Source organism: Salvelinus fontinalis, unplaced genomic scaffold, assembly GCF_029448725.1.
Source record: "Salvelinus fontinalis isolate EN_2023a unplaced genomic scaffold, ASM2944872v1 scaffold_0338, whole genome shotgun sequence".
Lineage (NCBI taxonomy): Eukaryota > Metazoa > Chordata > Actinopteri > Salmoniformes > Salmonidae > Salvelinus > Salvelinus fontinalis.
This window is the reverse complement of record NW_026600547.1, coordinates 175,920-202,308: the sequence shown is the minus strand read 5'-3', so window position 1 is coordinate 202,308 and position 26,389 is coordinate 175,920. Positions and strand designations below refer to the sequence as shown.

The 26,389-nt window shown below is 44.5% G+C and overlaps 1 protein-coding gene across 2 annotated transcripts in view; it reads right to left on the bottom strand.

Annotated features, from left to right (window-relative positions):
- Positions 1-1,303: 1,303 nt before the first annotated feature.
- The window catches only part of LOC129845689 (E3 ubiquitin/ISG15 ligase TRIM25-like), a 35,751-nt gene continuing 10,665 nt past the window's right edge, over positions 1,304-26,389 (bottom strand). Inside the window, exons 1-3 of one of the 2 annotated variants that reach the window (XM_055913566.1) lie at positions 5,163-5,821; positions 4,644-4,739; positions 1,307-1,582 (exon numbers count right to left, since the gene is read on the bottom strand). In XM_055913566.1, coding sequence (XP_055769541.1) covers positions 1,322-1,582; positions 4,644-4,739; positions 5,163-5,759 — 954 coding nt within the window. In that variant the 5' untranslated portion in view covers positions 5,760-5,821 and the 3' untranslated portion in view covers positions 1,307-1,321. Of the gene's footprint in view, positions 1,583-4,643; positions 4,740-5,162; positions 5,822-26,389 lie in introns of those variants that run through there. The other variant, XM_055913565.1, reaches the window with a different exon arrangement.

Here is a 26,389-nt window from a genome sequence, read left to right as displayed (position 1 = left end):
TGGAGAGAGAGAGAAAGAGAGAGAGAGAGAGAGAGAGAGAGAGAGAGAGAGAGAGAGAGAGAGAGACAGAACGAGAGAGAGAGAGAGAGGGACGGACGGACAGAGAGAGAGAAGGACAAAGAGAGGGAGGGACAGAGACGGACAGAGACAGAGGGAGAGAGAGGGATGGACAGAGGAAGAGAGAGAGAGGGATGACAGAGGGAGAGCGAGAGAGGGACGGACAGAGAGAGAGAGAGGGACAGACGGAGAGAGATGGGGACGGACAGAGAGAGATGGGGACGGACAGAGAAAGAGAGGTGGGGACGGACAGAGAGAGATAGGGACAGACAGAGAGAGATAGGGACAGACAGAGAGAGATAGGGACGGACAGAGAGAGATAGGGACGGACAGAGAGAGATAGGGACGGACAGAGAGAGAGATAGGGACAGACAGAGAGAGAGATAGGGACGGACAGAGAGAGAGATAGGGACGGACAGAGAGAGATAGGGACAGACAGAGAGAGAGAGGGACGGACAGAGAGAGAGAGGGACGGACAGAGAGAGAGGGACGGACAGAGAGAGAGAGGGACGGACAGAGAGAGAGAGGGACGGACAGAGAGAGAGAGAGGGACGGAAAGAGAGAGAGGGACGGACAGAGAGAGAGGGACGGACAGAGAGAGAGGGACGGACAGAGAGAGAGGGACGGACAGAGAGAGAGGGACGGACAGAGAGAGAGGGAGGGACGGACAGAGAGAGAGGGACGGACAGAGAGAGAGAGAGGGACGGACAGAGAGAGAGAGAGGGACGGACAGAGAGAGAGACAGGGACGGACAGAGAGAGAGACAGGGACGGACAGACAGAGAGAAAGGGACGGACAGAGGGAGAGAGAGGGACGGACAGAGAGAGAGAGAGGGACGGACAGAGAGAGAGAGAGGGACGGACAGAGAGAGAGAGATGGACGGACAGAGGGAGAGAGAGGGACGGACAGAGGGAGAGAGAGGGACGGACAGAGGGAGAGAGAGGGACGGACAGAGGGAGAGAGAGGGACGGACAGAGAGAGAGAGAGAGAGAGAGAGAGAGAGAGAGAGAGAAAGAGAGGGACAGAGAGAGAGAGAGAGAGGGAGGGAGGGAGGGAGAGAGAAAGCGAGGGACAGAGAGAGAGAGCGAGTGACAGAGAGAGAGAGAGGGACGGACAGAGAGAGAGAGAGGGACGGACAGAGAGAGAAGTACGGACAGAGGGAGGGAGAGAGAGAGAGAGACAGAGAGAGAGACAGACAGAGAGAGAGACAGACAGGACAACATAATGATGTAGATGATTAGTTTCACATGAAGTTAATTTCATATCACATGTAACAAGACAGTTTAGTTACCTGGAGGAAATGGATGTGATCCTCTGTGTGTGAGAGCTGCTCCAGCTCAGTGCTTCTCTTCCTCAGCTCAGCTATCTCCTGCTTCAGTTGCTCCAGGAGTCCTTCAGCTTGACTCACTTGAGCCTTCTCTTGGGCTCTGATCAGCTCCTTCACCTCAGAGCTCCTTCTCTCAATGGAGCGGATCAGCTCAGTAAAGATCTGATCACTGTCCTCCACTGCTGCCTGTGCAGAGCGCTGGAGAGAGAGAGAGAGAGAGAGAGACAGAGACAGAGACAGAGACAGAGAGAGAGAGAGAGAGAGAGAGAGAGAGAGAGAGAGACAGAGAGAGAGAGAGAGAGAGAGAGACAGAGAGAGAGAGAGAGAGAGAGAGTAGGTACAGTAGCCTCTCTGCACCTCATTGAGTCAGAACGCTGCCACCCTGCTCTCCAGGTCCATCAGGCCTTGTCCCCCCTCCTGGACAGGCAGGTACAGAACACATCTTGGTCCTGCTCTACACTCCTCCCTCCTGGACAGACAGGTACAGAACACATCTTGGTCCTGCTCTACTCTCCTCCCTCCTGGACAGACAGGTACAGAACACCTCTTGGTTCTGCTCTACTCTCCTCCCTCCTGGACAGACAGGTACAGAACACCTCATGGTCCTGCTCTACTCTCCTCCCTCCTGGACAGACAGGTACAGAATTGACTGGAATCTTGATCCAAAATGAAAATGCCCTAAATGGCACAGATTTAGACATTAAATACAACGTTAACTAGATATAAATTGTCTCATTTATAGCCTGGCACAGATAGTAAAACTACATTAAATACAAAGTTAACTAGATATCATCTGTGTCATTTATAGCCTGGAACAGATAGTAAAACTACATTAAATACAACGTTATCTAGATATCATCTGTGTCATTTATAGCCTGGTACAGATAGTAAAACTACATTAAATACAACGTTAACTAGATATCATCTGTGTCATTTATAGCCTGGTACAGATAGTAAAACTACATTAAATACAACGTTATCTAGATATCATCGCCACATAACTTATGTGGAATTTAAAAGACACCGTTAACGTTACCGTTAGCTAGCTCACAACGTCTGTTACACTGTAACTTACCGGCAGCCTCACATAAAAACGTATTGGTTAACAAAGCTTTGATTATGACCAAAGTCTATAGTAGTGAAAAGTCTCTCTCTCTATTGTAACTTACCACAAATTGCCATCATAGCCTGTCTACATGAATGTGTCCTGTCAGAGTCTTTTCCTCTCCGTTAACCGTTAGCTAGCAGTCTCGAGCCACAGCTGAGGTTGACCACAATGAGCTCCAAGTAGGACTGACGTCACTACCGGTACAGCAGCCCCTGCAGCAGCAGCCTCCCCCGGGTCCTAGTGCCCGCCCGGTAACACGGTTAAGATGCGATGGAACGGTTGACGGGAAAACAACAAATCACAGAGAAAATATATTGACTGATATATTGAATTGTTTAGGGTAGCTTTAGCTTTGGCTTTAATACATTCTGAAAATACTTGAAAACCAAAAGAAAAAAGAATAGTAGCCCTCCTCAGGAACCACAAAACCCTCACAGACCAACTTCTTCTTCTATGATATAATGGCGGTCCACAAACCAACGTTAAAGGTGCATGGCGCCACCTACTGTGCTGGAGTGTGTTCAATCACGGTTTACACCATTTCTAAATCCTCCTACTTAACTCAGTACTTCTGAGAAAATAAAAAAGAGTCCTACTAACTTCTAATAGACCCTCCCCCATCCCCCAAATCCCTTCCAACCTCAATGACCCTACACTTCAAAAAAGTTAATGTATAGGGGACATGAGTCAGTCATGGTTACTCATGGTTATGTGATGAGGTAGCCTCGCCTGCTACTTCAAAATCAGTGTCGGCCCAATTTTTATATTTCCCCTTTATTTAACTAGGCAAGTCTGTTAAGAACAAATTCTTTAAAAAGGCTACCCGCCGCAAGAGGGTAAGTATGCTCTCTCTAATTCTCTCGTTCTCTCTTTCTCTCTGAGAACCTGAGCCCTAGGACCATACGTCAGGACTACCGGGCATGCTGACACCTTGCTGTCCCCAGTCCGCCCGGCCTTGCTGCTATTCCAGTTTCAACTGTTTCTGCCTGCGGTTACGAAACCCCTACCTGTCCCAGACCTGCTGTTTTCAACTCTTAATGATCGGCTATGAAAAGCCAACTGAGATTTATTCCTGATTATTATTTGACCATGCTTGTCATTTATGAACATTTTGAAAATCTTGGCTCTCTCTAATTTTCTCCTTCTCTCTTTCTCTCGGAGGACCTGAGCCCTAGGACCATACGTCGGGACTACCGGCCGTGGTGACTCCTTGCTGCCCCCAGTCCGCCTGGCCTTGCTGCTATTCCAGTTTCAACTCTTCTGCCTGCGGTTATGGAACCCCTACCTGTCCCAGACCTGCTGTTTTCAACTCTTAATGATCGGCTATGAAAAGCCAACTGAGATTTATTCCTGATTATTATTTGACCATGCTTGTCATTTATGAACATTTTGAAAATCTTGGCTCTCTCTAATTTTCTCCTTCTCTCTTTCTTTCTCTCGGAGGACCTGGGCCCTAGGACCATGCGTCGGGACTGCCGCCCGTGGTGACTCCTTGCTGTCCCCAGTCCGCCTGGCCTTGCTGCTATTCCAGTTTCAGCTGTTCTGCCTGCGGTTATGGAACCGCCACCTGTCCCAGACCTGTTGTTTTTCAACTCTTAATGATCAGCTATGAAAAGCCAACTGAAAATTATTCATGATTATTATTTGACCATGCTTGTCACTTATGAACATTTTTGAACATCTTGGCATAGTTCTGTTATAATCTCCACCCGGCACAGCCAGAAGAGGACTGGCCACCCCTCATAGCCTGGTTCCTCTCTAGGTTTCTTCCTAGGTTTTGGCCTTTCTAGGGAGTTTTTCCTAGCCACCGTGCTTCTACACCTGCATTCTAGCTGTTTGGGGTTTTAGGCTGGGTTTCTGTACAGCACTTCGAGATATTATCTGATGTACGAAGGGCTATATAAAATAAAATTGATTGATTGATTGAAGAGGGGAATGTCCTCTTGGTATAATGGTAAATATGTTGGTTTCTCCCACGGTAGACCTGGGTTCATATCCCGTCAGTTACATTAAACAGTCTATTCTCTGAAAGGGGTCCAGACAACCTGTTCCCAACAGTGGGGAAGTGGGATTGGATAAGGACCTCTCTCCCTCTCTCTGACTAGAGTAGAGAAGTGAAATGGTGTGTCTCCTCTAGTCAACAATACTCACCTTGAAAGACTCCACAGCCTGTTGGAGCTCCTTCAGCTCCTTCTCTCTCTCCTGGAATCTCTGCTGGACCTTCTGCTGACTCATCCCCAGCTGCCACTGTGGAGAATCACTCTTCAATGAGCTATCAAGCTTTATTAGTCCAGTAGATCAATAGTATAGTAATGTGACATAGGACCCAGAGAGAGGAAGGTCTACAATCCTGAGGAAGTCCCTTTACAATATGATATTATGTTGCTATGTGAATGATTATAGTTTTTATGGTAGGCCTACATGTATCAAGGGGAAGAGAATGAACTTTGGACTCATAAAAGGGCATTCAGAATGATAATAGTGTTTGACTTTAGAAAATGGTGATACATTTGGAGAATCTGGGTGAACATATCTATATACTCAAGGTTTGTGTTCATATTTGTGGATCCATTTCATTTGAATTCTCTCATATTCAAACAGATTTAGTTCCTACTGTATCTTTAATTCTTTGTTTATCAGACAGTCACCAACAAGTTGTTCTGGTCTTACCTGTTTCTCAGTCCTCTCTGCTGCAGCTGACACTGTATCATGGCCTTTATGTTCATCCATTGTACACAGATAACAGATACACTGCTGATCGGTACGACAGTAAACCTCCAGCAGTTTGTCATGATGAGAGCAGATCTTCTCCTGTAGTTGTGCGGTGGCTTTGACCAGCTTGTGCTTCTTCAAAGCAGGATATTCATAGTGAGATTGGAGGTGAGTCTCACAGTAAGAGGCCAGACACGCCAGACAGGACATGAGGGCTTTCTGCTTTCTGGTCCCAGGGCAGACATCACACGCCACATCTCCAGGTCCAGCATAGCACAGAGGAGGAGGGGGAGCAGCCTGGAGTCCTGTCTTCCTCAGTTTCTCCACCAGCTCAGCCAACATGTTATTTTTCCTCAGATTAGGCCTTGGAGTGAAGGTCTCTCTGCACTGAGGACAGCTATAGACCCCTTTCAGAACATCCTGATCCCAGCAGCCCTCAATACAGCTCCTACAGTAACTGTGTCCACAGGCAGTAGTGACCGGCTCCTTCAGTAGATCCAGACAGACAGAACAACAGAACTGGTCCTGGTCCAGCAGAACTCCCTGTTGAGTCATTTGGACGGTTGTTCACTCTCACACAGACAGACGACAGAGAGAATCAGATCAGTTTCGTTTCCACAGAAGAGAGTTTGTGAAGGGGAGGGACTTCCTGGTTCTGCCAGAGGGCTGGGGTTAGAGAGAGGGAAGGGGGGAGTGAGAGAGGGAGGGGTTAGAGGAAGGGAGGGAGAGAGAGAACTGCAGGCAAAGTTGAGGAGACAAATATTTTAGTTCCTAGGTTAGGACACTTAATATGGAATAAATGAAATAGAGTGGTTAGAATATATAAAGGGTAACAGTTTCTATGAAGTACATATCTATAATGCTTTTAATGAATGTTGTAATGTCTAAAACTGATATGCTGTGATACTAACTATAAGCGTCCATAATAACTCATACTTGGTTGTAAAACTGTACAATGTGTTCTAGATAATTAGCTACAATGGGGGGAGGGGGACTTGAAATGGATACAATGTACTGTAGGTGAAATGAATACTGGATGTATAGACTGATCATTGAGAATGATGTAACACTTTACATTACAGTGTGTTTATTGGTGTGTAATTGGTCCTGTTAGTACAGTGGTGTAACAGGTACTGTGATGCCTCATTCTTCCACTGTACCAGCAGCAGTAACCCTAACCAGTAATAAGGCTACTGTCATGGAAAGTGGTACAGGAAATATAAAGTAAGGATTTATACATGTCATCTAGGATATACTGTATGTAATGATATGTCTCGGCTTTCTAGATGGTGTTCTATACTGTATGTAATGATATGTCTTCTAGATGGTGTTCTATACTGTCTATAAAGGGACTTTTGTCCTTTCTAGTGAGTTTTTCCCCGGCCACCGTGCTTCTACTACTTTCTAGGGAGTTTTTCCCGGCCACCGTGCTTCTACTACTTTCTAGGGAGTTTTTCCCAGCCACCGTGCTTCTACTACTTTCTAGGGAGTTTTTCCTAGCCACCGTGCTTCTACACCTGCATTGCCTGCTGTTTGGGGTTTTAGGCTGTGTTTCTGTACAGCACTTTGTGACATCAGCTGATGTAAGAAGGGCTTTATAAATACATTTGATTGATAGATTTTTGATATTTTTCAATCATTTCATCAAAACTGCTCACGCGCTAAAATAGAACTTGATTTGTGTGACTCAAAATGGGTCAAAATTCTACGAAAGATCCAGGGGAAAAAAGGATCTTGTTTTCAAGTAAAATAACAATAACAAACTGTTTATATCCTGTTTATATCAGGACAAATGAGCTAGCAACAGCAATCTAGCTGGCTAAATAGGACAAATGAGCTAGCAACAGCAAGCTAGCTAGCTAAATAGGACAAATGAGCTAGCAACAGCAAGCTAACTAGCTAAATAGGACAAATGAGCTAGCAACAGCAAGCTAGCGAGCTAAATAGGACAAATGAGCTAGCAACAGCAATCTAGCTAGCTAAATAGTACAAATGAGCAAGCAACAGCAAGCTAGCGAGCTAAATAGGACAAATGAGCTAGCAACAGCAAGCTAGCTAGCTAAATAGGACAAATTAGCTAGCAACAGCAAGCTAGCGAGCTAAATAGGACAAATGAGCTAGCAACAGCAAGCTAACGAGCTAAATAGGACAAATGAGCTAGCAACAGCAAGCTAACGAGCTAAATAGGACAAATGAGCTAGCAACAGCAAGCTAACGAGCTAAATAGGACAAATGAGCTAGCAACAGCAAGCTAGCAAGCTAAATAGGACAAATGAGCTAGCAACAGCAAGCTAGCGAGCTAAATAGGACAAATGAGCTAGCAACAGCAAGCTAGCGAGCTAAATATGACAAATGAGCTAGCAACAGCAATCTAGCGAGCTAAATAGGACAAATGAGCTAGCAACAGCAAATTAATTGATTTAAACATCAGTTTAAGGGACCAGGCTAACTATTCATCAGTTTACGGTACCAGGCTAACTATTCATCAGTTTAAGGTACCAGGCTAACTATTCATCAGTATAAGGGACCAGATTAACTATTCATCAGTTTAAGTTACCAGGCTAAATATTCATCAGTTTAAGGTACCAGGCTAACTATTCATCAGTTTAAGGTACCAGGCTAAATATTCATCAGTTTAAGGTACCATGCTAACTATTCATCAGTTTAAGGGACCAGGCTAACTATTCATCAGTTTAAGGGACCAGGCTAACTATTCATCAGTTTAAGGGACCAGATTAACTATTCATCAGTTTAATGGACCAGATTAATTATTCATCAGTTTAAGGGACCAGGCTAACTATTCATCAGTTTAAGGGACCAGATTAACTATTCATCAGTTTAAGGGACCAGGCTAACTATTCATCAGTTTAAGGTACCAGATTAACTATTCATCAGTTTAAGGGACCAGATTAACTATTCATCAGTTTAAGGGACCAGATTAACTATTCATCAGTTTAAGGGACCAGGCTAACTATTCATCAGTTTAAGGGACCAGATTAACTATTCATCAGTTTAAGGGACCAGATTAACTATTCATCAGTTTAAGGGACCAGATTAACTATTCATCAGTTTAAGGTACCAGGCTAACTATTCATCAGTTTAAGGTACCAGATTAACTATTCATCAGTTTAAGGGACCAGATTAACTATTCATCGGTTTAAGGTGAAGAATAAATACACAATCAAGTTCAAGATCAAAATTCGCTTTTTTAATACAGTATAAAAAGTTTATAAAAAGCAACATTTTATCACCAGAAACAGAGGTATATAAAACATCTGAAACACAAGATATATCTTTAAAACACTGTAGAAAAGTGATCAATGTTGAGAGACATATTTCAAACATCTGTGGATGTTATGTTGTGTGGAGTCAAAGTCACGATTGTCCCTGTTTATAACAATAGGAATGGAACATTTTCAATAAAACACATGATTTGAACAAGAAAAAGGTACCAGATGACAAATGCAGAAAGGTAACTGACTAAATTAAAGGAAACACGAGTAAATGAGGGATACAAAGTATATTGAAAGTAGGTGTTTCCACATAGGTGTGGTTCCTGAGTTAATTAACAAATTAATGGCCAATCAGAGTTGCACACCTCATGTAGCCAAGTCCTATATGTTTTAATAAGGTTAGTATCACACCTCATGTAGCCTAGTCCTATATGTTTTAATAAGGTTAGTATCACACCTCATGTAGCCTAGCCCATAGTCCCAAATGTTTTAATAAGGTTAGTATCACACCTCATGTAGCCTAGCCCATAGTCCCAAATGTTTTAATAAGGTTAGTATCACACCTCATGTAGCCTAGTCCTATATGTTTTAATAAGGTTAGTATCACACCTCATGTAGCCTAGCCCATAGTCCTATATGTTTTAATAAGGTTAGTATCACACCTCATGTAGCCTAGCCCATAGTCCCAAATGTTTTGATAAGGTTAGTATCACACCTCATGTAGCCTAGTCCTATATGTTTTAATAAGGTTAGTAACACACCTCATGTAGCCTAGCCCATAGTCCTATATGTTTTAATAAGGTTAGTATCACACCTCATGTAGCCTAGCGCATAGTCCTATATGTTTTAATAAGGTTAGTATCATACCTCATGTAGCCTAGCCCATAGTCCTATATGTTTTAATAAGGTTAGTATCACACCTTATGTAGCCTAGCCCATAGTCCTATATGTTTTAATAAGGTTAGTATCACACCTCATGTAGCCTAGCCCATAGTCCTATAAGGTTAGTATCACACCTCATGTAGTCTAGCCCATAGTCCTATATGTTTTAATAAGGTTAGTATCACACCTCATGTATCCTAGTCCATAGTCCTATATGTTTTAATAGGGTTAGTATCACACCTCATGTAGCCCATAGTCCTATATGTTTTAATAAGGTTATTATCACACCTCATGTAGCCTAGCCCATAGTCCTATATGTTTTAATAAGGTTAGTATCACACCTCATGTAGCCTAGCCCATAGTCCTATATGTTTTAATAAGGTTAGTATCACACCTCATGTAGCCTAGCCCATAGCCCTATATGTATTAATAAGGTTAGTATCACACCTCATGTAGCCTAGCCCATAGTCCTATATGTTTTAATAAGGTTAGTATCACACCTCATGTAGCCTAGCCCATAGTCCTATATGTTTTAATAAGGTTAGTATCACACCTCATGTAGCCTAGCCCATAGTCCTATATGTTTTAATAAGGTTAGTATCACACCTCATGTAGCCTAGTCCTATATGTTTTAATAAGGTTAGTATCACACCTCATGTAGCCTAGCCCATAGCCCTATATGTTTTAATAAGGTTAGTATCACACCTCATGTAGCCTAGCCCATAGTCCTATATGTTTTAATAAGGTTAGTATCACACCTCATGTATCCTAGCCCATAGTCCTATATGTTTTGATAAGGTTAGTATCACACCTCATGTAGCCTAGTCCATAGTCCTATATGTTTTAATAAGGTTAGTATCACACCTCATGTAGCCTAGCCCATAGCCCTATATGTTTTAATAAGGTTAGTATCACACCTCATGTAGCCTAGCCCATAGCCCTATATGTTTTAATAAGGTTAGTATCACACCTCATGTAGCCTAGCCCATAGCCCTATATGTTTTAATAAGGTTAGTATCACACCTCATGTATCCTAGCCCATAGCCCTATATGTTTTAATAAGGTTAGTATCACACCTCATGTATCCTAGTCCATAGTCCTATATGTTTTAATAAGGTTAGTATCACACCTCATGTAGCCTAGCCCATAGCCCTATATGTTTTAATAAGGTTAGTATCACACCTCATGTAGCCTAGCCCATAGCCCTATATGTTTTAATAAGGTTAGTATCACACCTCATGTAGCCTAGCCCATAGCCCTATATGTTTTAATAAGGTTAGTATCACACCTCATGTAGCCTAGCCCATAGTCATATATGTTTTAATAAGGTTAGTATCACACCTCATGTAGCCTAGCCCATAGCCCTATATGTTTTAATAAGGTTAGTATCACACCTCATGTAGCCTAGCCCATAGCCCTATATGTTTTAATAAGGTTAGTATCACACCTCATGTAGCCTAGCCCATAGTCATATATGTTTTAATAAGGTTAGTATCACACCTCATGTAGCCTAGCCCATAGCCCTATATGTTATAAAAAGGTTAGTATCACACCTCATGTAGCCTAGCCCATAGTCATATATGTTTTAATAAGGTTAGTATCACACCTCATGTAGCCTAGCCCATAGTCCTATATGTTTTAATAAGGTTAGTATCACACCTCACGTAGCCTAGCCCATAGTCCTATATGTTTTAATAAGGTTAGTATCACACCTCATGTAGCCTAGCCCATAGCCCTATATGTTTTAATAAGGTTAGTATCACACCTCATGTAGCCTAGCCCATAGTCCTATATGTTTTGATAAGGTTAGTATCACACCTCATGTAGCCTAGCCCATAGTCCTATATGTTTTGATAAGGTTAGTATCACACCTCATGTAGCCTAGCCAATAGCCCTATATGTTTTAATAAGGTTAGTATCACACCTCATGTAGCCTAGCCCATAGTCCTATATGTTTTGATAAGGTTAGTATCACACCTCATGTAGCCTAGCCCATAGTCCTATATGTTTTAATAAGGTTAGTATCACACCTCATGTAGCCTAGCCCATAGTCCTATATGTTTTGATAAGGTTAGTATCACACCTCATGTAGCCCATAGTCCTATATGTTTTAATAAGGTTAGTATCACACCTCATGTAGCCTAGCCCATAGTCCTATATGTTTTAATAAGGTTAGTATCACACCTCATGTAGCCTAGCCCATAGTCCTATATGTTTTAATAAGGTCTGTACCAAAGTGGCCAAATAACTCATTCAAATGAAGCACATGAATCCTCTTTATAACCGGTGTAGAGTCTCAGACCCCCATGAATCCTCTTTATAACCGGTGTAGAGTCTCAGACCCCCATGAATCCTCTTTATAACCGGTGTAGAGTCTAAGACCCCCATGAATCCTCTTTATAACCGGTGTAGAGTCTAAGACCCCTATTGTTAGGGCGGAGACATGAGCATCTCATCGTTATTTACAGATCTCTGGTTTCAGCTTCTTGTGAAATGGAAAGGAAAGTTAGCGAGTTCACAGTGCACAGTTAGGATGCTGGATTGTCCTAAAGTAACGTGATGTTTCACCAACATTATAGAATTACTCCTGTCTAAATAACATTATAAAAATACTTCACCAGGGAGCATCTTAGCCACAGAGGAACATTCACTTCATTAAAAGAAATGCTGTGGATTGTTTCAAATCCACCCAGTGTGTTTGGGAAGCCTGCGATTTGGGTAGTGGGCATGGCAGTAGGTGTAGTTGATTGAGTTGTGACTGTCAGTGAAATGCGCCTTAAACATGTGTGAAGATAATGTGTCTGACACGGCATGTGGAGAGACAGACCAAGGTGCAGCGTGATTGTGTGTAGATAATGTGTCTGTCACGGCGTGTGGAGAGACGGACCAAGGCGCAGTGTGATTGTGTGTAGATAATGTGTCTGTCACGGCGTGTGGAGAGACAGACCAAGGTGCAGCGTGATTGTGTGTAGATAATGTGTCTGTCACGGCGTGTGGAGAGACGGACCAAGGTGCAGCGTGATTGTGTGTAGATAATGTGTCTGTCACGGCGTGTGGAGAGACGGACCAAGGTGCAGTGTGATTGTGTGTAGATAATGTGTCTGTCACGGCGTGTGGAGAGACAGACCAAGGCTCAGCGTGATTGTGTGTAGATAATGTGTCTGTCACGGTGTGTGGAGAGACGGACCAAGGTGCAGTGTGATTGTGTGTAGATAATGTGTCTGTCACGGCGTGTGGAGAGACAGATCAAGGTGCAGTGTGATTGTGTGTAGATAATGTGTCTGTCACGGCGTGTGGAGAGACAGACCAAGGCTCAGCGTGATTGTGTGTAGATAATGTGTCTGTCACGGTGTGTGGAGAGACAGATCAAGGTGCAGCGTGATCAGAGTTCCACATCTTTATTTTTAGTGAAACTTAAAACAAACCAAGAAACAAACCAACGACCTACTGAGGTTCACCAAGCTCTCACTCAAAACAATATCCCACAGAGCAGGTGGGAACAGGGAACCCTTCAGTATGATCCCCAATTAGAGACAACCAACATCAGCTGCCTCTAATTGGGAACCATACCAAGAGCACCAACATAGAAATATATAACCTAGAACACCCCCTAGTCACACAGTCACGCCCGACCTACGACACGATAGAGAACCCTTGGTTAGATGTACCTATATCTTAGCTTAATTATAGGACCATATAGTTTCATAGTATCCCCCAGGGGCGCCGTCATGGATTTGGGGCCCCATGAAAATATATCACATTGGGCCCCACCACCACCACACCAACCCTGCACAACTGCTGTAACCACACCCCTCCAGAACACAATCTACCCATTCAAAGATTTAAATAACTATACCTTTGCAGGCTTGCAACTCTTGTAGTCCAATATTTACTGTAGGATATTTCCTGACAGTGAGCTGTGAAGGTATAACACAGGCAACATTCTGCATACAGTGGAATTCACTATTTGATGAAATGTGCTAAAAGACATCTTTTACAGTCTAAATGTCATTTTATTGGGAAAATTCTTGAATGGAAAATTCTCTTAACATTAATGAATAACTTAAAATAAATATAACTGAAATATACATTATAACCTCTTTAATTAAAATAAATGAACTTGATCATCTATAGAATGATATAACAAACTAATAAAATCAGCAGCAGATATTTTAACTAAGTATACATACCAACGAGACAATAAGCAGCTGTAAAAGTGGAAATGGAAAACAACATGGACATGAAAAGGCCTGATGGTGGCGCTAGAGGAAAGGTCAAGAGGTCACCAAGTCAACAGGTTTCTTCCACTTGGGGTCTTGATTGTGAACAACATATTTTATGACAATCCAGCCATTACTTTGAGATATATCTTGTTCTCTGCCTGTGGGCCTCATGTGTGTAGTGATCTAATATCCATAGCCCTGCCATTTAACAGTTATCACTGGCCCTTGCTCAGCCTTACTCACCAAGAGCCCAGCTTCCTTGCTAGCAAAGTCACTGATCAGCTTGTTTTTCAACATCCTCACTTTGTCTTTCTGTGCACCTTCTCTCATTTGCTCCATCCTCATTGGTTCTGCCAGAACTGTCTTTCACCTCTTCCTCCACACCCTGACAAAACTGTATCACTTGAAGAGATTCCTGGCTCTGTAGAGTACATGACTCATATGATAATATATCCTGTAATATAATACCATTTGTAATAACAACCAACATTTCAAGTTACTCCCATTTTGTTGAAAGAATTAAACAGCACTGAATCCTGCAGAATATTGACCCAAATTACCTGCAGTAGCGTATCACGACCACTAGATGTCGGTAAACGACCATATTTCAGTCTGCATCAAAGCCATGTAGACATTTGGACATATGACTTGAAGGTATTATTACAGTAACATAATTACAGTGTTTGAATTATTATCATTTAAAAATGACTTAATCTTAATTCTTTTCCATAATAATAAAATACATTCTCACAGACCCCCTGCAATTATGCCAACTGACATGTCATTCAACACAATGCTGCTCACCTTCTTCTTCAGTTGGGAGACAGGGCTGGTTCAGGGGTATGGGGAGACAGGACTGGTTCAGGGGGATGGGGAGACAGGGCTGGTTCAGGGGTATGGGGAGACAGGGCTGGTTCAGGGGTATGGGGAGACAGGGCTGGTTCAGGGGGATGGGGAGACAGGGCTGGTTCAGGGGTATGGGGAGACAGGGCTGGTTCAGGGGGATGGGGAGACAGGGCTGGTTCAGGGGTATGGGGAGACAGGGCTGGTTCAGGGGTATGGGGAGACAGGGCTGGTTCAGGGGTATGGGGAGACAGGGCTGGTTCAGGGGGATGGGGAGACAGGGCTGGTTCAGGGGTATGGGGAGACAGGGCTGGTTCAGGGGTATGGGGATGGGGAGACAGGGCTGGTTCAGGGGGATGGGGAGACAGGGCTGGTTCAGGGGGATGGGGAGACAGGGCTGGTTCAGGGGGATGGGGAGACAGGGCTGGTTCAGGGGTATGGGGAGACAGGGCTGGTTCAGGGGTATGGGGAGACAGGGCTGGTTCAGGGGGATGGGGAGACAGGGCTGGTTCAGGGGTATGGGGAGACAGGGCTGGTTCAGGGGTATGGGGATGGGGAGACAGGGCTGATTCAGGGGTAAGGGGAGACAGGGCTGATTCAGGGGGATGGGGAGACAGGGCTGGTTCAGGGGGATGGGGAGACAGGGCTGGTTCATGGGTATGGGGAGACATGGCTGGTTCAGGGGGATGGGGAGACAGGGCTGGTTCAGGGGGATGGGGAGACAGGGCTGGTTCAGGGGGATGGGTAGACAGGGCTGGTTCAGGGGGATGGGGAGACAGGGCTGGTTCAGGGGGATGGGGAGACAGGGCTGGTTCAGGGGGATGGGGAGACAGGGCTGGTTCAGGGGGATAGGGAGACAGGGCTGGTTCAGGGGTATGGGGAGACAGGGCTGGTTCAGGGGTATGGGGAGACAGGGCTGGTTCAGGGGTATGGGGAGACAGGGCTGGTTCAGGGGTATGGGGAGACAGGGCTGGTTCAGGGGTATGGGGAGACAGGGCTGGTTCAGGGGTATGGGGAGACAGGGCTGGTTCAGGGGTATGGGGAGACAGGACTGGTTCAGGGGTATGGAGAGACAGGGCTGGTTCAGGGGTATGGGGAGACAGGGCTGATCAGGGGTATGGGGAGACAGGGCGTTGAGGGCTTTTTTGAGGACCTCATCAATACAGATACTGTATGTAGAACCATAGTAAAGACCAGTATGGACTATCAATACAGGTACTGTATGTAGAACCATAGTAAAGCCCAGTATGGACTATCAATACAGGTACTGTATGTAGAACCATAGTAAAGACCAGTATGGACTATCAATACAGGTACTGTATGTAGAACCATAGTAAAGCCCAGTATGGACTATCAATACAGATACTGTATGTTGAACCATAGTAAAGACCAGTATGGACTATCAATACAGGTACTGTATGTGGAACCATAGTAAAGACCAGTATGGACTATCAATACAGATACTGTATGTAGAACCATAGTAAAGACCAGTATGGACTATCAATACAGGTACTGTATGTAGAACCATAGTAAAGACCAGTATGGACTATCAATACAAAGTGACCATTTAGAATGAGGCCCAGTTCAATGAGAGGAAGTCTTAACAGAACTGGGGGATGACAGACAGGAAGTGGGGGGGTGGAGATCTAATATATTTTTGTGCCAAACACTAAAGCATGATATTGTAATACATCTACACCCTATTCCCTACGTAGAACACTACTTTAGACCTGGTCAGAAGCACCGTAGTGCACTACGTAGGGAATAGGGAACCATTTGGAACAGAGACAGTAATTCCCCTGAACATCTTCCTCTTCCTCATCTGGTTTCTTGAACAGCCCTTCACTCCTCCCCTCTTCCTCCCCTCCTCCCTTTTCATTCTATTCTATCAGCCACACCACTAGCTCACCTCCACACAATACATTTACAAGTTAAAGACACACCTTGGAATAAATAACAAAGGAAAACTATTACTAGATGAAGTTTAGTGTTTTTTATTATTTCCCATCACCATAAATCATATTTAATCACTGAACAGTAGCAGACCTAACTTCATCTGTTCCTGACTCTGGATAGTGGATTAAAAAGACCATCAATCTCCAATGATATTAAAGTACTATTCTGAACATTACTGATATACTGAGTGGCAAGTCAAGATATCTGCTGGTTTTATTGTTTGGTCAATAGCACCACCTGCTGGACAGGTTTAATGTTGCTGGACTGAGCAGTATGGGAGGATGAAAGATGACACATTTAGGGACGCTTTCCTGGACATCTACATTGAACATACTTTTTAGTCCAGGACTAGGATTAATCTGTGTCTGGGAAACCAGTCCATATAGTTTAGTAGAAAGTAAGTGATACCAGCTTGTAGTGGGCTGACTAGTCCTGAATTGTCCTTTAGTTCCTGGACCATTTTCCATGCAGCTCCAGGTGACAGAGAACACATCAATTAGGACCAACAAGCTGATCAATGATACTGAGGAGAATTACATAGAGACAGAGAACCAACTGAGAAAACATATCAATGGTTCTGAATGACAACCAATATACATCAACACCAGACATCATTATTCATTGAAATGTACAAGATTAAAACATTGCAATTACAAAAATATGAAAACAATGAATTATAATTCATAACATCTTCTGAAGATCAAATCAGTTAAATCATTGTAGATAAAACAGAGCAGAATGAATCATCACATCTGGGGACCATCACCATGTATGTGGACCCTACTACAGTTTAACCAGCTCAGCTATAGACTACACCAGCATGACTAGTATCTATGTGGACCCTACTACAGTTTAACCAGCTCAGCTATAGACTACACCAGCATGACTAGTCTCTATGTGGACCCTACTACAGTTTAACCAGCTCAGCTATAGACTACACCAGCATGACTAGTCTCTATGTGGACCTTACTACAGTTTAACCAGCTCAGCTATAGACTACACCAGCATGACTAGTCTCTATGTGGACCCTACTACAGTTCCACCAGCTCAGCTATAGACTACACCAGCATGACTAGTCTCTATGTGGACCCTACTACAGTTTAACCAGCTTAGCAGTACCATTGAGGTGAAACCCAGGATAGAGGGGCTGAGTGAATGTGGTCTGGACTCTGTGGAGGAGGGTCATTGTGTCAGAGACACTGTAGAAGGACAGAGTACCTTTATTTTATTTATTTTTTTATTTAACCTTTATTTAACCAGGTAGGCAAATTGAGAACACGTTCTCATTTACAATTGCGACCTGGCCAAGATAAAGCAAAGCAGTTCGACACATACAACAACACATAGTTACACATGGAGTAAAAACAAACATATAATACAGTGAAAAAGATAAAAAAATAAGTCTATATACAATGTGAGCAAGTGAGGTGAGATAAGGGAGGTGAAGGCAAACAGATATATGTATAAATAAATAAAAATATAAAAAGGCCATGGAGGCGAAGTGAGTACAACACAGCAAGTAAAATAAAAACTAAAAAAAACACTGGAATGGTTGGTTTGCATTGGAAGAAAGTGCAAAGTAGAGACAGAAATAATGGGGTGCAAAGGAGCAAAATAAATTAATAAATAAATACAGTAGGTAAAGAGGTAGTTGTTTGGGCTAAATTGTAGATGGGTTATGTACAGGTGCAGTAATCTATGAGCTGCTCTGACAGCTGGTGCTTAAAGCTAGTGAGGGAGATAGGTGTTTCCAGTTTCAGAGATTTTTGTAGTTCGTTCCAGTCATTGGCAGCAGAGAACTGGAAGGAGAGGCGTCCAAAGGAAGAATTGGTTTTGGGGGTGACTAGAGAGATATACCTGCTGGAGCGCGTGCTACGGGTAGGTGCTGCTATGGTGACCAGCGAGCTGAGATAAGGGGGGACTTTACCTAGCAGGGTCTTGTAGATGACCTGGAACCAATGGGTTTGGCGACGAGTATGAAGCGAGGGCCAGCCAACGAGAGTGTACAGGTCGCAGTGGTGGGTAGTATATGGGGCTTTGGTGACAAAACGGATGGCACTGTGATAGACTGCATCCAATTTATTGAGTAGGGTTTTGGAGGCTATTTTGTAAATGACATCACCGAAGTCGAGGATTGGTAGGATGGTCAGTTTTACAAGGGTATGTTTGGCAGCATGAGTAAAGGATGCTTTGTTGCGGAATAGGAAGCCAATTCTAGATTTGACTTTGGATTGGAGATGTTTGATGTGGGTCTGGAAGGAGAGTTTACAGTCTAACCAGACACCTAGGTATTTGTAGTTGTCCACATATTCTAAGTCAGAGCCGTCCAAAGTAGTGATGTTGGACAGGCGGGCAGGAGCAGGCAGCGATCGGTTGAAGAGCATGCATTTGGTTTTACTTGTATTTAAGAGCAGTTGGAGGCCACGGAAGGAGAGTTGTATGGCATTGAAGCTCGCCTGGAGGGTTGTTAACACAGTGTCAAAAGAAGGGCCAGAAGTATACAGAATAGTGTCGTCTGCGTAGAGGTGGATCAGAGAATCACCAGCAGCAAGAGCGACATCATTGATGTAAACAGAGAAGAGAGTCGGTCCAAGAATTGAACCCTGTGGCACCCCCATAGAGACTGCCAGAGGCCCGGACAACAGACCCTCCGATTTGACACACTGAACTCTATCAGAGAAGTAGTTGGTGAACCAGGCGAGGCAATCATTAGAGAAACCAAGGCTGTCGAGTCTGCCAATGAGGATGTGGTGATTGACAGAGTCAAAAGCCTTGGCCAGGTCAATGAATACGGCTGCACAGTATTGTTTCCTATCGATGGCGGTTACGATATCGTTTATGACCTTGAGCGTGGCTGAGGTGCACCCATGACCAGCTCTGAAACCAGATTGCATAGCGGAGAAGGTGTGGTGTGATTCGAAATGGTCGGTAATCTGTTTGTTGACTTGGCTTTCGAAGACCTTAGAAAGGCAGGGTAGGATAGATATAGGTCTGTAGCAGTTAGGGTCAAGGGTGTCCCCCCCTTTGAAGAGGGGGATAACCGCAGCTGCTTTCCAATCTTTGGGGATCTCAGACGACACGAAAGAGAGGTTGAAGAGGCTAGTAATAGGGGTGGCAACAATTTCAGCAGATAGTTTTAGAAAGAAAGGGTCCAGATTATCTAGCCCGGCTGATTTGTAAGGGTCCAGATTTTGCAGCTCATTAAGAACATCAGCTGACTGAATTTGGGAGAAAGAGAAATGGGGAAGGCTTGGGCGAGTAGCAGAGGGGAGGGCAGTGCTGTTGTCCGGGGTAGGGGTAGCCAGGTGGAAAGCATGGCCAGCCGTAGAAAAATGCTTATTGAAATTCTCAATTATAGTGGATTTGTCGGTGGTGACAGTGTTTCCTATCTTCAGAGCGGTTGGAAGCTGGGAGGAGGTGATCTTATTCTCCATGGACTTTACGGTGTCCCAGAACTTTTTTGAATTTGTGTTGCAGGAAGCAAATTTCTGCTTGAAAAAGCTAGCCTTGGCTGTTCTAACTGCCTGTGTATATTGGTTTCTGGCTTCCCTGAAAAGTTGCATATCACGGGGGCTGTTCGATGCTAATGCAGAACGCCATAGGATGTTTTTCTGTTGGTTAAGGGCAGTCAGGTCAGGAGAGAACCAAGGGCTATATCTGTTCCTGGTTCTAAATTTCTTGAATGGGGCATGCTTATTCAAGATGGTGAGGAAGGCATTTTTAAAAAATGACCAGGCATCCTCTACTGACGGGATGAGATCAATATCCTTCCAGGATACCCCGGCCAGGTCAATTAGGAAGGCCTGCTCGCTGAAGTGTTTCAGGGAGCGTTTGACAGTGATGAGTGGAGGTCGTTTGACCGCTGACCCATTACGGATGCAGGCAATGAGGCAGTGATCGCTGAGATCTTGGTTAAAAACAGCAGAGGTGTATTTGGAGGGCAAGTTTGTTAGGATGATATCTATGAGGGTACCCGTGTTTACGGAATTGGGGTGGTACCTGGTAGGTTCATTAATAATTTGTGTGAGATTGAGGGCATCAAGCTTAGATTGTAGGGTGGCTGGGGTGTTGAGCATGTTCAAATTTAGGTCGCCTAGCAGCACGAGCTCTGAAGATAGATGGGGGGCAATCAGTTCACATATAGTGTCCAGAGCACAGCTGGGGGCAGAGGGTGGTCTATAGCAGGCGGCAACGGTGAGAGACTTGTTTTTAGAGAGGTGGATTTTTAAAAGTAGAAGTTCAAATTGTTTGGGAACAGACCTGGATAGTATAACAGAACTCTGCAGGCAGTCTTTGCAGTAGATTGCAACACCGCCCCCTTTGGCCGTTCTATCTTGTCTGAAAATATTGTAATTGGGGATAAAAATGTCTGAATTTTTGGTGGTCTTTCTAAGCCAGGATTCAGACACGGCTAATACATCCGGGTTGGTAGAGTGTGCTAAAGCAGTGAACAAAACAAACTTAGGGAGGAGGCTCCTAATGTTAACATGCATGAAGCCAAGGCTATTACGGTTACAGAAGTCATCAAAAGAGAGCGCCTGGGGAATAGGAGTGGAGCCAGGTACTGCAGGGCCTGGATTCACCTCTACATCACCAGAGGAACAGAGGAGAAGTAGGATAATAGTACGGCTAAAAGCTATGAGAATTGGTCGCCTAGAGCTACCAGAGCAGAGAGTAAAAGGAAGTTTCTGGGGGCGATAAAATAGTTTAAAGGAATAATGTACAGACAAAGGTATGGTAGGATGTGAATACAGTGGAGGTAAACCTAGGTATTGAGTGATGATGAGAGAGATCTTGTCTCTAGAAACATCATTGAAACCAGGTGATGTCATCGCATATGTGGGTGGTGGAACTGCAGGGTTGGATATGGTATAGAGAGCAGGGCTAGAATCTCTACAGTGCCTTGTGATCCAGGTACACTCCTACTCTGGAGGACTGAGGGCCTGATACTTTAGTCTCAACATGATTGTGTCTGAAACAATAATCACCACTATAGTACTTTAAACTCCAGGACTTGTTATTGTGTCCAAATCCACTATCTGTCCCTGTTCTGCTGATGTCTTTATATGAGACTGCTGTTTTAACCCAGTCCACTCCACCTCCCAGTAACAGCGTCCAGACAGACCCTCTCTACACAGAACCTGACAGTAGTTGTTGGTGAATCTGTCTGGATGGTCAGGATATGGTTGGACTTGGCGTGTACGTTTCACCTTTCTGTTCCCTTCAGACAGAGAGAGGAGTGTGTGTGCTGTGTTTGGGTCCAGTGTGAGCTGACAGGAATCTGGGAGAAGAGAAGAGACCAATGAGGGGAGTCAGAACAATAAGTTAAGTCAGATACTGTATCTACCCTGTCTTTGATTAGAGCACAGCAGAGATCAAATCAGATAAATATGAGCAGTCAGATAGATACCCAGTCTTTGATTAGATCTACTATTGCTATATATTTCTAGAGGGATTGTTAGGATTGTCAGTAAATAGAGACTGTTAGTTACTTCACAATAAAGAGACTCACATTGTAACAACTGTTCTCTGGTCTTGGGCTCTGGAGGCAGTACAACATCCACTATATTCACTACAGACACACAAACACATTGACAGAGAGAGGGAATGTTATCATCAGACCATATTCCACATGTATATGACTAGTAGGGAACTTTCAATGGTCTAAAGTTGATGTTCTTATTGTTTTCAACACACCTTTAGTGGAGATCTTGGTGCATTCTCCTTTGAGGAAGTCTTCTAGTTTCTCTCTCAGTTCAGACACAGACTTACTCACATCTCCAAAGTACTGAAGAGGACGGACAACGATGCTGGGTAAGTCTGAAGATACACTGATACTGGAGAGAGACTTGTTACTCTGGAGAGAGAGAGAGAGAGAGAGAGAGAGAGAGAGAGAGAGAGGGAGAGGGAGAGGGAGAGGGAGAGGGAGAGGGAGAGGGAGAGGGAGAGGGAGAGGGAGAGGGAGAGAGAGAGAGAGAGAGAGAGAGAGAGAGAGAGAGAGAGAGAGAGAGAGAGAGAGAGAGAGAGAGAGAGAGAGAGAGAGAGAGAGAGAGAGAGAGAGAGAGAGAGTTTTAAATAATCTTTATTGGGTCTGGGAGCCCACCACACAATAAATACTCATACAAAACCACAGTTACACATCAATTAAAAACACAACTCCAACTCCTCCTCCACAGTAACTAAACACAACAGCCTCTGAATACCCCATATACTCAAAAACAGATCAATATTGTTGACAAGTTTATGATAGGCAAACTCAACCCTTAGTCTCGCTGCCAACATTCCCTCCAACATTCCCACCACATCCACAGACCCCTGTCCCCGAATACTGTTCTTTCGGGTCTTCCATATCGCTAATTTTGCTGCCCCTAACACAAAATTAAGCAACACAACTACACCCTTTTGACTGAACCTGTACTTTGGCCCAAATATATACAGTTGGGAAGAGAAATCAACCCAAGGTTGAGAACCAGTCAGTGATCAGGTCAATCATCCCGACCAACCTGGGACACAGTAAAAACAGGTGTGCCAGAGTTTCAGACTCAGCACAGAATGGACACCCCTCCTCAACAGTAGAGTCCAGGTGTACCAGATGCATGTTGGTGGCTATAGCTCCATGTATTATCCTCCATTGGAGGTCAGCTGTCCTCTTATCAATCGGCGGTTTGTAAAATGATCGCCAACAGCCTTTTGGGGAAGCACCTGGACCAAGCACACCCGCCCACCTCGTCGATTTTACCCCTTCCAGGGAAGAGGCATGGGAAACCTTTACACATATTCTGTACATGGCCTTTTTTCCCACCTCCTTGAAAACCCCCAGCTCCGGGGTATTGAAGGAAAGCAGCAGCCCCACATCCTCCTCGAATGCCCCCACCGCAGCACTAACAATCAGTGCAGGGAACACATAATCCAGACCCTCCTTCCACCGATCAGAATTGGAAGTGTCAGTCACATACTGACGATGAAGCACTGGCAAGGAGTCACAGACCTCAGCGACGACCTTCCTCAGTAGGCGAGATGATCGGATCCCCGCTCTTTCTCCCAGCTCCTCCAACGATCTGCTCCTGCTCCACATCAGATGACCCAGCTTGGTGCACCCCACACCTAACAGGCATGAACGCAGGCTGGCTGAACCCAGAGCACTGGACTGGATGGCAGTGTTATAAAATAGAGGCTCTTCAAAAAAGCCACATCCCTGGTAGCGTGCCGGCCTTACGGGACTTGACAAGAACCCTCCAAGCCTGCATAACAGACTCATAAAATGGAGTTAGGCCATTCAACTCACCCCCCTCCAGCTTTAAGAGGAAAAGGTGCTTGTCTAAGCCCAAACAGCCCGCTCTCCTCATCAATGTGTAGGCTGTGTCGACCCAGCTAGAACCGTCACTGTACAACAGTCTCTGGGCTGCTTGAAGCCGGAAAGCCATGATCCTAGAGGAAATGTCCACCAGGCCTTGCCCCCCCTCGTGCAGTGGCAGGTACAGGGCTGCAGCTTTGATCCAGTGATGTCCAGACCAGAAGAAATTGACAAGGGTCCTCTGAAGCTCTTGTATCAGACCCTTTGGTGGCTGCAAAATCATTAGTCTGTGCCACAGGGTAGAGGCAGCAAGATTATTAATTACCAGTACCCTTCCCCTATAAGACAACTGGGGTAGCACCCATTTCCATCTTGACAGTCTGGCACACACTTTCTCCACTACACCCTCCCAGTTCTTTTTCTGAAAGACATCAGAGCCTAGAAAAACACCCAATGTCTTCATCCCATCTCTGCCCCACTGAAGCCCCCCTGGTAACCGTGGAGCGGACCCCGTCTGAAGCCCCCCTGGTAACAGTGGAGCGGACCCCGTCTGAAGCTGACCTACCCACAGCGCTTCACTCTTTCCCCAATTGACTCTAGCTGAGGAGGCACCCTCATACACCATTAAAGCGTCTGAGAGAACCTTAACATCCTCAGCCCCTGTAATAAAAACTGTCACATCATCTGCATACGCAGACAGTGCTATCGTGGGACCCTTCATTACACCTGGCACAGAGAAAACAGTAAGCTTCGCTCTTAAAAAACAAAGCATTGGTTCAATCGCCAGACTATATAACTGCCCTGAAATTGGGCATCCCTGCCTGATGCCCCTTTGGACAGGGATGGGGCAACTCAAACCACCCCCCACCTTCACCATACACGAGGCCCCAGCATACAGTAAATTCATCCAAGACAAAAAAACATCCCCAAACCCAAAGGCTTTCATCGTTTTAAACAGATACTGATGGTCCACGCGGTCAAAAGCCTTCTCCTGATCCAAAAAAAGTAAACCCACATTTACATCAGACAGTTTACAAATGTCTAGAACATCTCTTATCAGAAACAAGTTGTCAACAATTGAGCAATCAGGTACACAGTAGGACTGGTCCTTGTGGACCAACAGCCCCAGATACTCTTTCAACCTGTTTGAGAGACATTTAGAAACAATTTTGTATTCTGCGCACAGCAAAGCAACAGGTCTCCAATTTTTTATGAGAGCCAAATCCCCCTTTTTTGGCAACAGTGAAAGCACCGCACGTTGACAGGATACAGGAAGAGAACCCTCATGAAAAGATTCACACACCACTTCATAAAAATCCTCCCCAATAGACCCCCAAAAGTGCTTATAAAACTCAGATGGTAAACCATCGATGCCAGGGGCTCGGCCTGATGAGAGCTGCATAACTGCTGTGGACAGCTCGCGCAGTGTAATGTCAGAGTCCAAAGCGACTCTCTGGTCAGGTCCCAATTGAGGAAGACCGTGTAACAACTGTTCAGTACACAGAGAGTCACAATCCTCCGCCTTGTAGAGGGCAGAGTAGAAATCCACGGCATGTTGACGCATTTCACTGTCATCCGTGGTCACCTTCCCATCAGGGAGACGAAGGCAGACCATCTGTTTACGTTGTAAAGTCGACTGTCCAAGGTTAAAAAAGAAAGCACTAGGAGCATCCATATCCTTGAGGGAAGCGAAACGAGACCTAATCAAGGCACCTTTCACTCTTTCATGCAGAAACGACCTCAGTTCATGTCTCTTGTCCTGTAAGTTCATGACTAGTCCAGGGTCGTTCTGAGTGAGCAGCTTCAATTCAATTGATTTGATGTCCTGTTCAAGGGCCTTGATAGTCTCTTTAACTTCAATTTGAGACAGAGCAGTATACTGTTGACAAAATACTCGTATTTGGGCCTTCCCAACATCCCACCATTGTCTCAAGGACTCAAAATTCCCTTTTTTAACCCTCCATTTTTCCCAAAACAACAAAAACCTTTCACAAAACTTGACATCATGTAACAATTTAACATTAAAATACCAGTAAGGTGATGACCTTCGTGGACAGGACAAGTGAATGTCAACAGTAATAATATGATGATCAGAGAAACCCACAGGAGTAATGGCACACCTTCCAACCCTACTACAGTATTGATCAGATACGTACAACCTATCTAACCTTGCTGCACTGACACGACCTTCATTCACTTTCAACCATGTGTACTGCCTAACTTTTGCATTCCTGACTCTCCACACATCAGAAAGCTCAAACTCAGTTAATAGGCCAGACAGGAAAGTGGCTGACCGCAGGTGAGGTTCTTCAGCGATGCGATCAACAGTAAAATCCACAGTACAGTTCCAGTCCCCCCCTAAAACCATACACCCCTCTTGGTCACACTGTCTTAAGGTTTCTTTTATTTGATCAAACACAACAAGACGCTCTGTACCCTCATTAGGAGCATAGACATTCAAAAAACCAAACAAAAACCCCATAATATCCACCTTGACCAATAAAACCCGACCCTTGACAATCTCTTTTGTAGATATCACAGTTACCGCTAAACCTGAGGAAAACAAGATGGCCACCCCAGCACTGAAATTAGTACCATGACTGAGTATATGCTGCCCCTCCCACCACATACCCCAGTCAACCTCATTATCCTCATCACTATGTGTCTCCTGAAGGAAAACTACATTAAGCCTTTTCTGTTTTATTTCTTCTCATACCCAAGCCCTCTTATTTCTGTCCCTTCCCCCATTAATAT